Raw genomic sequence first — 18,055 nt, 5'->3', positions numbered from 1 at the left:
GTTTGGTCCTAATTCAAAGCTTCAAGTTCCAGAATTGTTTCAAGTTAATTTAAAATACATAACTTTGACTATGCATTACCAAAAAGATAATACCTTAATGCTGTCCCCAGACCAGCATGAGTTTGTGCTTTATTCCTGACTAAACAAATCATGGGCTACTCCAGGGCCAACAAACTCCAAATGTGTTTGGTGAATCCATAAATATAGAGTCTCTAAAATTTCTTTTAGCACAAAATATATTTGATGGATGTTCTTTTATGACTTTCTACTACACAATATCAAATGACACTGGGGGAAGTGTCCAGTGTTTTTTCCTTTTTGACATTTTCAGTCAAATGCCTCTGTGTGACATGATGCAATTTCTGTGGGCAGAAGGAAAAAAAATGATTCAAGGGGAGGACATAGAGAAATAAAAAGAAGGGACAATACAATGTAATCAGAATAAGCTTTTTTTTTTTTTAATATTTTGCTGGTGGCAAAGACATTGCAAGCCCTCCATCGATATGTGAGAGTAGACAGTGAAGGTGTTCAGTGCTAGCTCCACAAATTAGGATCTGGGACAGTTTCTGAGATGCTTTGTGTTAGATACTGACCCGTGTCATGTGCCACTGGTGAGGAAGAAGACAATGTGCTTTTCCCAAAGGGCGATGATGTCCCCAGATGATGACTTTTTTCAGAAGGCAGGAGTGCTTTCCCGGAATAACCTTTTTGCTCTTTATTCAGCTGTTGCAGCAGATACTCATTAGTTACCACCAGGGATCTGAGACCCAGAGGGGGAAAGACAGTCATGAAATCACAAAAGCAAAGTAGATGCCATTTGGGTCTGAAATGTGTGCTAAAGATAAATGTAAAATGAAGTATCATCTTTCAACAGAATCGTCAAATTTGTAAGTGGGTTATTTTAAAAGCAAATGTACAGTTTCTTCATTACAATTCTGATTGTGTTCCAGACTGATTAAAGCAATAATATATTTCACATTTTATAGAGTGTCTGTTATACTGTTTTCAAAACAACTTTCCTGATGAGGTAAGTAGGACACTGGCTCCTGATCAGGCCTCAATTTCTACGCACTCTCCAAATCATAACTTCTTTTTCTATTCTGTCCTGCCTCTGCAACCAACAATGATGCCATCCTGTATTTCTGAACCCTGTATTATCAAGTAATGTTGAAAGTCATCCACACACTGGCAAAGAAAAAAAAAGGTATATACACAAAGCTGTTCATTATAGTACTATTTTGTTTGTTTTTATTTTTGGTGCTGGGAGTTGAACACAGGGCCTCAAATAACTAAGTACACATTCCACCACTGATCCATACCTCCAGCCCCGATGGTACCATTTTTTAACAGCCAAACATGGCTAACCAAAATATCCACAGACATTACTAGATGACAGTCAAATAAACTACAACCACACACTAGAGTACTATGCAGCTATACAAAGGAATGAAAACGAGCTCCATAGACTAATGTGAACTTATTTCTAAGATAAAAATGTTAAAGCAATATTATGCTTCTTTTTATATAATTAAGGGGGAATACAAATGCTACCATCCACAATAAAATGCCAGTGGGAGGAAAGGAAAGGATAGAGGAGACAGAAAAAAGTGTCTAGATTTTTCTGAATTTATATTATTTTATATTTGATTTTTGGGGCCACATAGAAATATTTTACATAATTATGCAAATAAGATTAAATAAAAAAAATCCCTAAGAATCAAAACCAAAATGAAATAAGTGAACTTGTACACTGAGTTAATGGGACCAATACACAGAAAAATTGTTTCAAGTTAATTTAAAATACACTATTTTGACTATACATACCCAAATGAGATACCCTATGCTCTCAAAATGTAGTTCTCAGATCAGCAGCAACAGTATCACCTGAAAACTTACTGGAAATGCATATTCTTGGTTTCCAACCCACATATAAATGCATATAATGAAAAAAATCCACCCAGAAGTGGGGGGTTAATCCTCTGGATATGAAGCTATTTCAACAAAAGAGTGATAAAGCTTGGAGCTGAAGATTTGGGAGTGGGGTGCTTGTATTTAAATGTCATTCAAAGTCCTAGTAGAGGTAGACTGGTAAATAAAGACTTCAAGGGCTTCCCTAGAGCTGCCAAGGCAGTGGCCTTGAGGTCTTCTCAGGTGTTTCTTGGTCTGCATCCAAGGGTACTCTTCTGTGAAGATGCTGACTCTTTTGAGTGCTTCTGAAGAAGACACATACTTTGGATTCTTTCCCTATCACTCTCTACTGAGTGCTCTTGATGCATCTTTTGTGACCAATAGCAGGAAGGCATTTTCCAGAGGAGCCAGATGACTGATTTTAGGGGGTATAGTGAAGAAAGTTAGCTGACCCCAAAGAAGTTAACCCTGTTAAAACCAGTAAGAAATTAATTATTGGGATGCTGCAACCTACCAATGTCAGCAAAGATCTTTAGTCCCTGGTGTATAAGAACAGCACCAAAAGCAGTACTTTGATCCCTGAGCTAACTGGCCAGGAACAAGAGGTTTACACAAACACTAGAGTTAATTTGTAAATTTCATAGATATTATCATTAAAAACAAAGCAAAGGAGATAAAGAGAAGTAAACATCTGCTTCCAGAAACCACTAGACAGAAACTCGCCTACCTCTGACTTTCATGAAGAAGGGCAACGGTCTCCTCCAGCTTTTTCAGTTGGGCAAGCTCCTGGTTCAAGCAAGCCACTTGCATAGTCAACTGTTGGTTTTTGCGCACAAGATCATCTACAAAGAGTACAGTAGCCGGGTGAGCAGGATTCCAAGCTACTTACCTTTGATAAGAGTTTACATATTCAAATGGTCATTTTGACAATTGAGTGCCCCATGGCACTCACCTCCATATTCCATTCACACAGGAGTTATGGTGTGAAGAACATGGAGTTTGGCAACAGATCTGAATTAACATTTAACTACTTAATTTTGAACATGTTAATTCATCTTTCTGAGCTTCACTAGAGGAAATAACCCTGCCCTACAGCACCACTTTAAGGATTCAGTGAGACACCTGTCCTCACTTCACCTAAGCAGTCAATAAGTATTATATTCTCCATTTGTATGACCTCTACTCCACATGTAATTTGTGAAAACATCTAGAACTGTCAGACACATAGTAATGATTCAATGAATGTTTGCAGAAATGGAATTGTAGCTGAGACACTCATCTCTACCTCCCTAAATTGTATGACTGCCTATAATAACGAAGTAGGCAAAAGCTCAGGAACTGAGGCCAGTTTCTAGAACAATACTTCCTAATGTTCATATGCTTGAGAATAAAAATAGATTCTGATTCAGTAGGTCTGAGAAGAGGCCCAATATATGGCATAATAAGCTGCCAGGTAATACAAATGTGGATCACAATTTGAGATAGGACAGTTCTGGAAGGTAGAAAACAGGACTACAGCAACTGTGCTCATCACCAGAATTAGCCAAAATACTGAAACAGGCCCCCTAGCTGATTGAAAGTAAAGACCTGTGGACAAATACCTACTTACATTTTCAGAGTAGATAAATGGGGTTATGTTTCAATTATTCAGGCTTCTGAGTATCAGACTGTGCTGGGATTTAGCAATGGAAATTCAGTGCTTCCAAATAAAGTTCTTCATGACAGTCTGAATGGCTCTAATTTGCTTAGGGAAGCTGAACTGGAGGTTTAAAGTGGAGGGCACACTTTATCTAAAATATTGGCCTAGCTGACAGTGGTGCATGCCTGTAATCCCAGCAGTTTGGGAGGCTGGGGCAGGAGAATTGCAAATTGAAAACCAGAAATTTAGCAAAACCTTCTTGGGAAAAAAAAATTAAAAAGGCTGGGATAAAGCTCAGCACTGGAGTGCCCTGGGTTCAATCCCCAGTATCACACACACACACACACACACACACACACCAAAAAAAGAAGAAAAAAAAAGTAAAACAAAAAAACTGGCTTAAAATATGCTAGTAATAAAGTAATATAATCAAGACTTAAATGGGATATTATTTTTCACGTGTAACAATACAAAGCTAAAAACATGCTCAGTGTTTGCAAAGATGGAATAAAAGAGCATTGGAGCACACTGCTGATGCACGTGTAAACTGAAAGCACCTTTTTTGGCAATATGTAATAAAAGTCTCAAGAAATGTCCACATCTTTTGACCCACTAATTTTACTTCTAGGAAAATATTCTTTTTTTAATATCTTTATTTTGTTTATTCATTTTTATGTCATGCTGAGGATCGAACCCAGTGCCTCACATGTGTGAAGCAAGCGCTCTACCACTGAGCCACAACCCCAGCCCCTAGGAAAATATTGTAAGAAAATAAATGTACACAAAGATTTGTGTATATTATACATGAATAGCAGCATTAGTTATGAATGTATAAATATTAGGTCTCTTAACTCCATCAGAAGGGAAGAAAGATGATTGAGAAGAAACATTTTCATTCTAGGATTACTTCTTCCACTTTAGTTCTTTCTTCTGAATGTTTGGAAACACTTCAGAATTACTTATATTCTCTGTATATTATTTATATAACTATTATTATAAGTAATGGCAGCTATATTTATAACAAAAACAAACATCAGAAACAACTATACAAAGGATTAGGTAGATAAATACAGTATATTCATGTGATACCATAGGAACTACCTATGCCATTAAATTAGTAACATTAGTGTATAAAAACCAGGTCTGTGATTTCTTGGGGTAGAGAATGTGGGAAACTGTACAAGGGGCATGAGGGAACTTTCTGTGATATGTTCTGTGATATGAGTAGGATCAAACTTAAAATGTGTGCATTTTGTTGGGCACAGTGGTGCATGCCTATAATCCCAGTGACTCAGGAGGCTGACATAGTAGGACTGAAAGTTTGAGGCCAGTCATGGCAAGTTAGGGAACCTCCCTCTCAGTAGTTTATCAAGATCTTGTCTTAAAAGAAAAAAAATAAAAAGGGATGGGGATGTAGCTTAGTGGTAAAGAGCCCCTGGGTTCAATACCTAGTTTAAAAAAATGTGTGTTTTGTTGGATGTAAATTAACAAAAAAACTTTTTGCAGTGTTGGGGGTTGAACCTAGGGCCTTGTACATGCCAGTGCTCTATCACTAAACCACACCCTGTAAATTATTCTTTAAGATATCAGAACACAATTTAAAGTTCCTAATTAAACATACATGTATAGAGGTAAATTAACAAAACACCAGTGATAATTATTGCTAGGTCACAGGGTTATACTGTCCTTGTATTTTCCAAACTTTCTGTAGAAAACACATTATACTTCTATAATCACAAAAGCAAGTAGCATTGTCAAAAATAACAGCAATAATAACATTTGTGCATGCTTTGCACTGACGAAGAGCTTTATCTGGTAGCCCAAGCCCCTTGCAATACACCTCTCTGAATCAGGATGTTTCCACTAACTCCCAAGAAAAGCAATGACCAAGTAAGTCAAAGGCAGCCACATGAACTTTGGCTGGTGAAGCTTATTAAATGGGTCATCTATAGCAGTTGGCTTGAGAAGTCCCACACATGACTTACCATAAGTATGAGACTGGTGTCCACTCACAATTGAAGTGGCAGCACCTTCCTCCAACTGCTGAATTTTTTCTGTCAGAATGAGGTTTTCCTCTAGCACTCTGACCAGTTTTTGCTTCAAACTTTCCTTTTGATCAGAAAACAGAATACCAACATATTAAGAATCTGATATCCTGAGTAGTGATTTTAGAGGATTGAAAGAATCTTTTCCTTTAGTGATAAAATGAATGAAGGTCAGCATCTGTATGACTTTATCACTAATTTAATTCATTGGCAAACATAGCTGACATGCAGCAAACAAATCAATCACATGGAGTCCTGATCTTTCCTATGATTTACCCACCACTCTTGCTAAACAAGTGATCATTTTGACAAGTGGCTAGCATTCTGAGTCATCTAAAGTTTCTAGAACTGAACTTGGTGCCTGAAAATCCTCTAATGTTAAGAATAGAGATAAAGGCTTGGGGATGTGAGTTTCTTCTTCCTTTCCCAGAGTCAGCAACCTGATGCTCTAGCATGAACCCTGGTTCTATGCTCTCAGCTCTATCAGAAGGGAGGAAAGACAGAGACATTTGCCTTCCTTCATTTTGCTCAAGCCATAAACTTTAAGATCATGGTCCTAAATATTTTCACTCTAGGGTTTTTGTTCACTCCCCCTTCCCATTTCAAGTATTTCTTCAAAATTTTTTTATTAGGGCCAGGATGAGAAAGTCATTCTTGGAGAACTTTCAAGTTGTCCCTATGGAAAGATTTGTGTTTCTGATTTGTCATCCAGCCTGACTTTTCTATGTTGGCTGCACAGTGTTTAGGTGTTCCTAATGATGATAATCTTTGGGTCTTAGAGCCATTCTAATCCTGCTGCTCAATTCTTTTTTAGTTAAGGAAGAGGAGGTAGAAATACAAGAGAGCCATACCATATCATTAGGGACGAGTAGCCCAGCCTCCTTCAGTTCATTGTCCCTCCTGTGGAAGGCTTTTGAGGATGGGTCTTCAGGATGTGAGCAACACCACTGTTGAGGAGGGGGAGCTGGGACTACCAAAGACAGAAGCAGATCTCGAGCAGGACCTGCAAAAATTCAGGTTGGGTACATGGGCCAATCTTAAAGGCTAAAGCACAGAATTTCCAGTCATAACCCCCAGCTTTGTAATGTAACTATCTCCTTTTTACAATAATTTGGTTAAGTAGTTGTAAGAGGTGTTTTGTGAAGGCTAAAATATTAAATCCCATGTCCTCTGTGGAGGACCAGCAACAACCCTTCCTTCCTGAGTGCACTACTCTCAAGTCAGTGATTCATGGCTCCAGGGCATGATTTCCTACCATATGAGAACAATGGGTCAACTTGGGAAGGAAAATGATTGGGCTAGGGTTTCTTCTCCCACGTGTCCCTTTAGGAAAAAAAAAAATTCAGTGCTGGGGATTGAACCTAGGGTCTCATGTAAACTAGGCAAACACTCTGCCACTGAGTTACATCCCAGCCCTTAGAAATTTAAGAAAAAAAAGTTTTTCCAACCTAAACAAATTTCAAGTTTCTAGTTTTCACTTCAACTTTTATTAACACCCAAATTTCCTTGAATTCTTCTTTCATTAAACAACAAATGCATGAAGTCAAAATTTGCAAAACTGCTTTCCCCCTGTTTCTTAAAAAGAATCCCTCAGAAGGATCCAGGTCATTTACTCATTCAAGTTTTTCAAACCATAAAATTTAAACAGTCATCTCAGAATTCTGATGATCAAACCTAATTTCTGTTGAATTCATTACTGGCACTTTCCCAAGGATCATAAAATATTTTTGCAATTATTAGCATGACCATTCTCAATTTACATATCTGGTCATTCTATATATTACTAAAGCCTACATGTGTGAGCATGTGTGTGCACACACATACACACTCACACACAGACATCACAGGAGGAACAAAACAGTTGCTACAAAACAACTGGAAAGAGTGCTTGATTTTTAATATGTGGGGAAGACAAATGTAAGAAAAATGCATATTTGTTAACTATGGTATTTTTGAGATGTTTTATATATAAGAACAATTTTCCTTGCAAATTAAGGGTCTAAGTGACTTAGCAGAACAGAGCAGAAGTAAGATGCAGTTCTCCTCCAGGAACTGCAAATGCACTAACTCACCGAGAAACTTCTTGTTGAGGAGGAGGGAGCCAGAGCCACTCCAGTGCTTATCCACAAGCTCCAGGAGCTGTCTGAGGACAGTGGCCACATGGGGGGTTCTGTCAGAGATCGGGGGACTGTGGTTTCCTGGCAAACCATGCAAACTGCCCAGGTCACTAGAGAGAGGCTCAAGAAAAAAAACACAAATCCCCCCAACCATTTGTCATTCTTACACAACATGGAAAGTAAGAATCCAGACATTTAAAGCACTAATATTTTTTAAAAGGGTAAAAAGTAAAAAGTAAAAAGAGATGGTTTCAACTTTCAGTGTGGATTGGAATAACATGTTATTTATGCCCAAGGCAAACACGTACAAAATTCAAGGATAATATCAAAGGTAAGAGTATTTTCTAACATAATTTTCTAAGTGGATTTTCAGAACATATTAATAATAAAAATGTGTTGCTTGACACCTACATCTATGATTTGATATATTATGTAATAGAAAAAGATTAAAATGTAGAATATTTTAAAAAGTAAAACTGGGAATAATTAATAAGAAATTATAACTCATAATGAGCTTCTACTTAATATATTAATGTATATATTTCTTAAAAAGAATCCCTCAGAAGGATCCAGGTCATTTACTCATTCAAGTTTAATGTATAATAAGCATAAATGTCCTATAACATTTTTAATGTTATATGTTATTGCTGGTTCCAGGTGTGATAGTGTACACCCATAATTCCAGAGACTAAGGAGGCAGGAGGACTGCAAGTTCAAGGCAAGCCTGGGCAATTTAGCAAGACCCTATCTCAAAATAAAAACTAAAAAAGGATAGGGATATAGCTCAGTGTGGTAGAGTGCCCCTGGGTTCAATACCCAGTACCATTAAAAAAAAAAGTTACACTGGGCATGGTGATACACACTTGTAATCCTGCTTGGGAAGCTGAAACAGGAGAATCTCAAGTTCAAAGCCAGCTTCAGCAATGACAAGGCACTAAGCAACACAGTGAGACCCTCTAAATAAAAGGTTCAAAATTGGGCTGGGGATGTGGCTCAGTAGTTGAGTTCAATCCCCAGTATCCCTCCCCCAAAGAAGTTACTGTTGGACCTAGTACTAAAGATATTTTTTATTCAGTAAGAGCTATATACATAACTTGTATAGATAGATCTGTATAGTAAAATTCACATTTTTTTTGTGTGTGTGGTTCAGGGATTGAACTCAGGGGTGCTTGCCACTGAGCTATATTCTCAGTTTTTTTCAAATTTTATTTTGAAATGGGGTCTTGCTAGGTTGCTGAGGCTGGCCTTGAATTTAAGATGCTCCTGACTTAGTCTCCTGGGATTATAGGCAGGTGCCATTACACCTGGCCATAATTGTTTTTATTCATTGTGATCTGACATTTATGTAATTTATGTAATTGTGAATTTTACTGTACAAATCAACCAATCTTTTCTGTAGAGTCTCATGGGCTGTAATGAGACTGATATAATTAAAAACAGCCAAATTATTTCTCAATCTTTGATGTAAAAAATTATGAATGATTAATTAGTTAATGAAACAACACTAAAGACAGTGATATTTATAGGTTAATTCACATGTGTTGCCTATGATGGTAGGGAAAGGCAATACAAATGGGATAAACATTTGTTCAACAGATCTGTACTGACCACTGATCATGTGTCTTGAGAGTACTGGACTAGTAACTCAATAAAGACTATGGATACATGAAGAGGTGAAAGATGGGGTCCTTTAGGAAGTTAACAACCTGATTGGGGAAAAAAGTCAAGAAAGTCTGTTCACACCACAGGGCTACTCTTTATAGGAACTTGTCAATAATGAATATTTACTGTCATTCGTTTTTGGTGGATTGTACTTTTGTGTGTACATCATGAAGCAACTTGGAAATATATATGCCTTTTAGCACTTTTATTTATGATAATCTGGGGAGGTTTGGGGATAATTTTTATGAACTATGAGATAATTTTGTTACTTTTTATGTGTCATTTAATTTTCAACAAGTTATGCTTTATATACTTTATGGATTTTTAAAGTATTATCTACCTTAATTTTTACAATTTGTGCCTCTAAAGTCAGTTGGTCAAAAATAAATTTTCTAATTACAAAATCATATATAGAACTGAGCAACATAAGATTGTTTTTTATATCTTTAAAATTTAATGCTCTTTTCTTTTTGGAAATTTTCTGACTTAACAGCTTATAAAAATGGAACAGCATATTTCTTTTGTATTTATATTCAGGGGATGGAGCTAAGACTCAATGGTAGGGCATTTGCCTGGTATGTGTAAGGCCCTGGATTTCATCCCCGGCACCTTAAAAAAAAAAGGTCTGGCTTTATATTTATATTCAAGCAGCAATTTGAAAACTTTGCATATTAAAAAATAAAAAACACCTAATGTCTGACAGGAAAGGGAGTGTGTAGTCCAGAAAAGTGCATTGAGATTTTTTTTAATATTTATTTTTTAGTTGTAGTTGGACACAATACCTTTGTTTATTTATTTTTATGTGGTGCTGAGGATGGAACCCAGAGCCCCACACTTGCTAGAGGAGTGCTCTACCACTGAGCCACAATCCCAGCCCTGCATTGAGAGTTTAACAATGTAATATAAAGTAGAGGTGAATTTTTTTCCTAAAACTTCTTACTAATGTGGCATCCCAAATATCCTAAGTGATACTGTGCCTTTACCCTAAATACATTAACTCTCAGTGTTTTGTCTGATAAAATGGGCATTGGTGGCAGAGAATGGGGAAGGAGAGAGGAGAGAGAGAGAGAGAGAGAGAGAGAGAGAGAGAGAGAGGGGAGGGAGGGAGGGAGGGAGGGGAAGGGCTAGCATAAGCTTAAAAAAAGTATTACAAGACTGCCCCCTTTGGTACACAAAAATTATAATCACCTCCAAAGTTCTGTAAACTGAATGGGAAGAGTCAAAAAAAAAAAAAAAAAAATCCAACCAAACAAAAAACGACCAAAAAACTCTCATAAACTCATCCCAAATATGTAAAAAAAGATTTCCAACAATTGAAAATACAAATGACTAGAAATAGCAGTTCTTGATCAAATATTTTGTTCCCTTACAGGACAGTAAATGATTAACTGACAAATGTTCAGAGAGGATCCTAAGGATTGTGGTTCCTATAACGAAAGAGAGAAGTCTTCATGATTATCAGTTAAGATCTGGAGAAAAGTTAGCATTCAAACAGAGAAGAGAGGGGAGTGGAGGGCATTTTCTGTGAGGAATGAATGTGGGATGAGCTTGCAGGGCCAAACTTCTTAGTAAGTGTTGAAGTTTTATTATATATACTATTACATTTTGATTTTGTAAAGATGAACTATATTGCATATGTGGGAATGTTCTTGATTTTTCATTCATTTTCTGAGCCCATTTTTAGCTAAAAATCCCTTGGATAATCTAATTTATCTTCTTTTTTAATTTTATTTTTTAGTTATAGGTGGACACAATGTCTTTATTTTACTTTATGTGGCGCTGAGGATCAAACCCAGTGCCTCATGCATGCTAGCCGAGTGTTCTACCTCTGAGCCACAACCCCAGCCCTAATTTATCTTCTTGCTGCTACTTTGGCAAAAATTTAGAATTATATGAATTTGTAGGTAGAAAGTGAAAACAAAGCTTTTTATAAAAACTATTTCAAGTAAGTCATTTGTGGCTGAAAAAAAATGAGTAAGCATGATGAGATTATAAAAATTAATGCTATAAAGATCTTCAGCTAACCCAGAGGCCCTGAACTGTTTGAATTCCTTCCTGTTAGTAAACTCTTGTTGACCACTTCTTAAAGTATTTTCCTACCATATTTTTTTGCTCTGGAAGTAGATCAGGGATAGTTCCCCTGTGATAGAAAGGAGAAAATGGTGGCAGTGGGAAAATGACTTTCCCAAGGATAGAAGAATCACAGGCTTTAGCCTGAGAGCGTTAGCCTAGTTTCTGAAAATTCTTTTGAACTTCTAGCACTATTGGCCAGAACCAACACCATCCCCACCAGAACCCCATTCTAGTCTTGAACTGGATGTGTTTCTTGCACACACACAAACAAGCCAACACTTGCCTCACTGCCTGTAGCATCACGGAAACCATGCTTTGCACTCAGGTTGACAAGGATATTGTCCTTCCGTTTGAATCCTCTCTTGGATGGGCTTAATGACCTCTTGGTCAGAATCTCTCGGTCTTCTGAAGTCCCAGGAGGTAACAGCAACATTCGCAGAGAGTTTCCCAGGGCCGAGTTGTTTGGGAAAGAGCCATGTGCTGGTGTTAAATCACTGAGGTTGCTGGATAACTGTTGCTCTACATTGACCAGCAAAGCAGGGTCACTGTTGAAATGGGTGGTGGCATATAGCTCTGTGGAGGAAACAGGCTGGAAGATGAACCTGCCCTTCAACTCTCTTATGTCCAAAGATCATAATAATCACTCCCTAGCAAATACCCTCAACACTCTGGACCCTTTCTATCTCCCTTCACCTGGTAAAATCTTAACTCTGATTAAATCCAATAACCCACATGCTCCAAAAGCCTACACCACAGCAGTGGAATGTGGTTGGAGAATAAAATGCATCTGAGCTTCCATACTTTATTCCTGATCACTATCTTGTATAGGCTCTTAGTTCTGTCCGGCTCTCATATATATTACCCTGGCAAATTTACTTTTCTATACTCTGAGAGGATCATTTCACATTTCTTGTCTTCCTCAAACTTCCATCATCCTCTCTCCTTTCTCTCAGGTGATGATCTACACAGAAAAAATAGAGATAATCAAAGAAAATGTCCATGTGATCCCACCACTAAATCTACCAACTCTTATTTGTATTTGTGTCCATAAATTCTCTGCCTCCTTCTTATTACAATAGATGAACTGTCTGTGCTTCATTTAAAGCCAACCTTTCTATTGGTAAACTAGATCCTATTTCTTCTTGACTACCCAAGCATTTTCTACTTGTAATTGTCCCCCTTCTCTCTTGCATCTAGTTTCTCATCTAGTTTCACAGTTTTAATGCCACCAAAACACTTATAATTCCCTAATTCATATTTTTTAAAAATATTTAATTTTTTAGTTTTTTAGGCGAACACAATATCATTTTTTTGTTTCTATGTGGTGCTGAGAAACGAACCCAGTGCCTCACGCATGCTAGGCGAGCGTGTCACCACTTGAGCCACATCCCCAGCCCTTCTAATTCATATTTATAGCCATATCTTTTCCCCTGAATTCCAGACTAATAAGTCCAATTGTCAAGTTGGCATCTCTGGGATCTTTTGGTAGACATCTCAAACTTAAGACATCTAAAACCAAACTCTTGATATTTATCTGAAAACCTGCTTTTCCCACTCTTTTCCATCTTAGTAAATGATAACTCCATTCTTCCAAAACATCCTGTTACTTCTCACCACCTTAACCACTCTATCTATCCAAGGCCACCACCAACTCTTATCTGGACTATAACCTTTTAAATGGTTAAAAGAATTTTCATCCTTGCCCCCCTCCCACAGTCTATTCTCTATACAACCTCCAGAGTCATTCTTTTCTTTTTTTGGTACTAGAAATTTAACTCAGGGTCTCACACATGCTAGGCAAATGCTATGCCACCGAGTTACATCTCCAGCCCTTTAAAAATTTTTATTTTGGGACAGGGTCTTGCTATGTGGCCTAACCTGCCCTCAAATTTGCCTAACCTTTGGAGTAGCTGGGATTGTAGGTGTCTTCCACCTGCCCAGACAGAGTAATTCTTTTTTTTTTTTAACATTCATTTTTTAGGTTTAAGTGGACACAATATCTTTATTTTACATTTATGTGGTTCTGAGGATCAAACCCAGTGCATGCTAGGCGAGCACTCTCCCACTGAGCCACAATCCCAACCCCAGAGTAATTCTTTTATTTTTATTTTCCAGCTAGAGTAATTATTCAGTTAGATCACATAATTTCCTTGCTACAAACCATTCAACAACTTCTTCTTCTTCTTTTATTTGCTATTGGGTATTAAACTACTTAATCACTGAACCACTTTTTATGTTTTCCCCAACCTTTTTTTTTAAATTAGTTATTGATTGACCTTTATTTATTTATTTATACATGGTGCTGAGATTTGAACCCAGTGCCTCACATATGCTAGCCAAGCACTCTACCACTGAGCCACAACCCCATCGTCCCCAACCCTATTTTATGTTTTATTTTGAGACAGGATCTTGCTAAGTTGCTTAGGGCCTCTTCAAGTTGCTGCAGCTGGATTTGAACTTGTGATCCTCCTGCCTCAGCTTCCCAAGATGCTGGGATTACAAGCATGTGCCACTGCGCCTAGCCCTTCAACTACTTCTAACCTTACTCAGAATAAAAGTTTGGCCATCTCTCTGACTTCATCCATACACTTCACTTAACTCTACTATAGCCACATGGGCTCCTTGTTGTTTCTTGAACATGCCAAGCATGTTCCAGACTTGGGAACTTTGCACGTAGTAGTCTCACTAGAAAGTTCTCCTCTCACTTATCTATATGGCTTACACTCTTACTTCGTAATTCAAGTCTTTATTTACTTATTTATTTTAGGGAGGTCCTGGGGATTGAACTCAGGGGCACTCTACCACTGAGCCACATCCCCGGTCCTATTTTGTATTTTATTTAGAGACAGGGTCTCACTGAGTTGCTTAGTGCCTTGCTTTTTGCTGAGGTTGGCTTTGAACTTGTGATCTTCCTGTCTCAGCCTCCCAAGCCACTGGGATTACAGGAGTGCACCACAGTGCCTGGCTCTCATCCTTGTATTTTTCATCACAGCACTTATCATAAATTGACACATGTTTATAAGTTTATGATTTATTGTCTGCTTTTATTATAGAGCTTACATGGAAGTAGGGACTTTTAAAAAAATTATGGAATTTGATTTTGCTTATAGTGTCTGGCATATAATACGTATACAGTTGAATAAATTGACATATAATTAAAGAATAGTCTCCATCAATTACTCTGAAACTAGTTTCTTCTGAAGGTAACTCATAATATTAGTGATTGTGGTCAGAGAATATTATATGCAGCTACAAATACATCCTGGAATGCTACTTAACTAAAATAATATGTAGCTGTGAAGCTTACATTCCTACAAATTTTCTCTAACATATCTGTTATGTTAAACTCTACCCTGTAGATTTCTGGAAGTTCCATAGACCACTGGAGGCCCTGAAATACAATTTAAGAAATGTTAATGTGCCAGGTGTTGTGGCTCACACCTGTAATCCCAGCAGCTTCAGAGGCTGACGCAGGAGGATTGCAAGTTCAAAGCCAGCCTCAGTAATTTAGTGAGATCCTAAGTAACTCAGTGAGACCCTGTTTCTAAATAAAATACAAAAAAAGGGCTGGGGATGTGGCTCAGTAGTTAGGTGCCCCTGAGTTCAATCCCCGGTGTCAAAAAGGAAAAGAAAAGAAAGAAATGCTAATGCAATTTAAGAAACATTAATTCCAAAATTTCCAGTTATACTTTCTACCTTCATGCCTATGAAAAAGATCTGTAAACTGACAGGAAGCTATTACCTGAACTAAGCTTCAAAAGTCTTTCGGTGCTGGAGTCAGGGTTTGACAGAGAAGTCAGTAAATCTCCACAGGAATGGGATACGGTGGCCTTTATGTCATTTGGAAGCTTTGTGCTATATTCTCGGTAGTTCCTGTTTCTCTGAGGCCTTTTACCAAGACTTCCATGCAGGGGTCGAGTTTGAGAATAATGACCATCATAATTTTCCAGACCAACATCAGAAGGTATCTGATAGGGATGGATCTGGCTAGAATCACCCACATCCAGGCGTTTACCCAATGAGGCATCATGAGAAAGCTGATAAGTATCAGGTTTTGTTGTCAAGTCCTTTTCTGGAGAAGAACTTGAAGATTTATTGTCCAAAAAAGATATTCGGTACCCATCTCTAGTCATCTTCTCTGGGGATTGGACTGTAGACTGATGAGGCGAGTAGTGTCTGAATTCTAATTACCACCAAGAGGGGAAAAAACACACACAATGAGAATCCTTCATGGGGTGCCTCTGTTCATTGAGCCAGAAAAAATTTTTGGACAAGGTGGTTAATAATTTTGATAAATGGTAGCATAAAGTTACAAGAGAATTTCCACATGGACAACAAAAAATGTGGGAATTTTTATGAAACCAGTAAAGAATATATGAACATTCAGGAGATAAATTTCACATCAATCAAATCTCCTAGGAATTTCCTCCTAAAACTATCAGATCAGAGTTTTCTAAACAGTAATTTCACATAAAAATTTTTATGTACCACTACATGATAATAATTGTGATTTTATGTATTGAGTCTTCAGATAATAATTAGTCTATGATTTCATAGACTCCTTGCAATAAAGCTAAGCCAACTCTTATTCCCAAACTCCATCCAGAGGTACTGGGTTAATTCTTGGGGACCACTATCCAATTAAATGGCAGGGAATACAAAACCTATGAAAATCTCTGATTTAGGTACTAACGCAGGTATATTTCTCTCAGATAGGTATATATGTCATCTCCAAAAGTCGTAGCGGGCAGGTAGAACATCCAAAAAAAAAAAAAAAAAAGAGAGAGAAAGCCTTGTGCTCTTTGCTGTTTTAAGAGCTTCATGTGATTAAAGTGATTCCTTACAAAACAAAAAAAATACTGTATCTGAGTTAGTCACAGTAACTCTTCCAACTCTGATGTTCTTAAGTACCTATAAGAACATCAATGTTTTACCAAGCACCGTATGGAAAAGGTCATAGAACAATATCATTAAGTGTCAAAAAGAATATAGGAACAAGGGGGCTGGGGATGTGGCTCAAGCGGTAGCGCGCTCGCCTGGCATGCGTGCGGCCCGGGTTCGATCCTCAGCACCACATACAAATAAAGATGTTGTGTCCGCCGAAAACTAAACAATAAATATTAAAATTCTCTCTCTCTCTCTCTCTCTCTCTCTCTCTCTCTCTCTCTCTCTCTCTGTTTAAAAAATATATATAGGAACAAGGGACTTCTGTTTCAAGTAATAACAAATTAGCTAATTCAGACTATCATTCCATTTAAGAATTTAAAGAAGTAGAATGATACATATGCTTAAAAGCTTCTAAAAGCTAAGAAGGTAGGAAAATCTAGGAACAACAGGAACTCCTTGGTAAGTCTAGCATGGAAAGCCCCTTTTTAAGATAAAAGGGACAGAAGTACAAGACTAAGGTCCACTCAAAGTGGGGTATTTAATAACACCCTATCTGCAAAACACACACACACCCATGCACACAAGCACATGCACATGCATACACACAACACTCTAAAAAAGAACTCTGGGGAGGATACAATATTCAGAATAAAAGTAAACTGGAAATAAACTAGCTCTTGTAATGACTGGTAATACAAGTTTGCATCATCTGGTAGTTCAGAGAACCTCAAAGCTTAAGCTGGAATCAAGGTGACTGATAGTGTTTTGGGTGCCTGGTAGAAGCAAATGAAAATCTGTTCTAGCAAAGATACACTCATTTAAGACTAATAATTAATTGTTAGTTTAAAATAATTATTAAAATAACCAACAAAGAGCCAAAACAAACAAAGAGGAAGCAAGACAATATGAGTAAAAACCAGTAGAAACAAACAAACACAGACCTCCCCCAAATCAAACATTATAAAAAGCAGTTATAGCCTATAAAACAGTCATGCTTGTCATGTCTAAAGAAATATAAAAGAAGTCTTCACTCTACTGTCATGTACATCTAAAAAAAAGTCTGGATTTTCTTCTTAGGACTTGAAAAAGCATATAGAACAACAACAACAAAATTGGAATGAAGAATTCAGCAGACAGGTTTAATAGTAGATTAGATATAGTTGAAGAGAATGTAAGATTGGTCAGAAGGAATTAAACAGAGTGTAGACCAGTCAAAAAAAGATGAAAAATATAATGACACAAAGAGGACAAAATGAAAATCTCTGACATATATTTATTTAACTAAGAATTCCAGAAAGATAAAAGACACAAAAGAATGGGGGCACAAACAGTATTCAAAGTGCTTTACAGAAATAATGAGACACAATTCACAGATATGAGAAGTATAATAAATACCAAACAGAAGAAATAAACAAAACCCCAAGCTGGGTGTGGTGGTACCTGCCTGTAATCCCAGGGAGGCTGTTCAAAGCCAGCCTCAGCAACTTAGTGAGGCTCTAAGCAACTTAGTGAGACCATCTCAAAATAAAAATTATAAAAAAGGGGGCATGGGATATGGCTCCGTGGTTAAGTACCCCTAGGTCCAATCCCAGGTTCAAAAAAAAAAAAAAAATTCAGACATCACAATGAAATTTCAGAAAACTAAAGACAACTGAAAATTCTAAAAGCAACCAGAGGTTTAAAAAAAAAAAGATTATCTTTGCAGGAGTGATAGATTTCCAGCT

General features: G+C 37.3%; 1 protein-coding gene across 4 annotated transcripts in view; it reads right to left on the bottom strand.

Annotated features, from left to right (window-relative positions):
• Window positions 1-378: 378 nt before the first annotated feature.
• Lrrc36 (leucine rich repeat containing 36) overlaps window positions 379-18,055 on the bottom strand; it is a 36,341-nt gene continuing 18,664 nt past the window's right edge. For 2 of the 4 annotated variants that reach the window (XM_046435293.2, XM_058575986.1), the window contains 7 exons: window positions 15,187-15,627; window positions 11,728-12,017; window positions 7,665-7,830; window positions 6,444-6,595; window positions 5,533-5,656; window positions 2,636-2,750; window positions 419-760 (listed from right to left, as the gene is read on the bottom strand). In XM_046435293.2, the coding sequence (XP_046291249.2) occupies window positions 535-760; window positions 2,636-2,750; window positions 5,533-5,656; window positions 6,444-6,595; window positions 7,665-7,830; window positions 11,728-12,017; window positions 15,187-15,627 (1,514 nt within the window). In that variant the 3' untranslated portion in view covers window positions 419-534. The other 2 variants (XM_058575985.1, XM_058575987.1) reach the window with 2 other exon arrangements.

This window comes from Marmota monax, unplaced genomic scaffold (assembly GCF_021218885.2).
Source record: "Marmota monax isolate L192 unplaced genomic scaffold, Marmota_monax_Labrador192_F-V1.1 WCK01_AAM20220418_F8-fsc00024, whole genome shotgun sequence".
Lineage (NCBI taxonomy): Eukaryota > Metazoa > Chordata > Mammalia > Rodentia > Sciuridae > Marmota > Marmota monax.
Note: the sequence above shows the minus strand (reverse complement) of the source record. Positions and strands in the feature narration are given on the sequence as shown.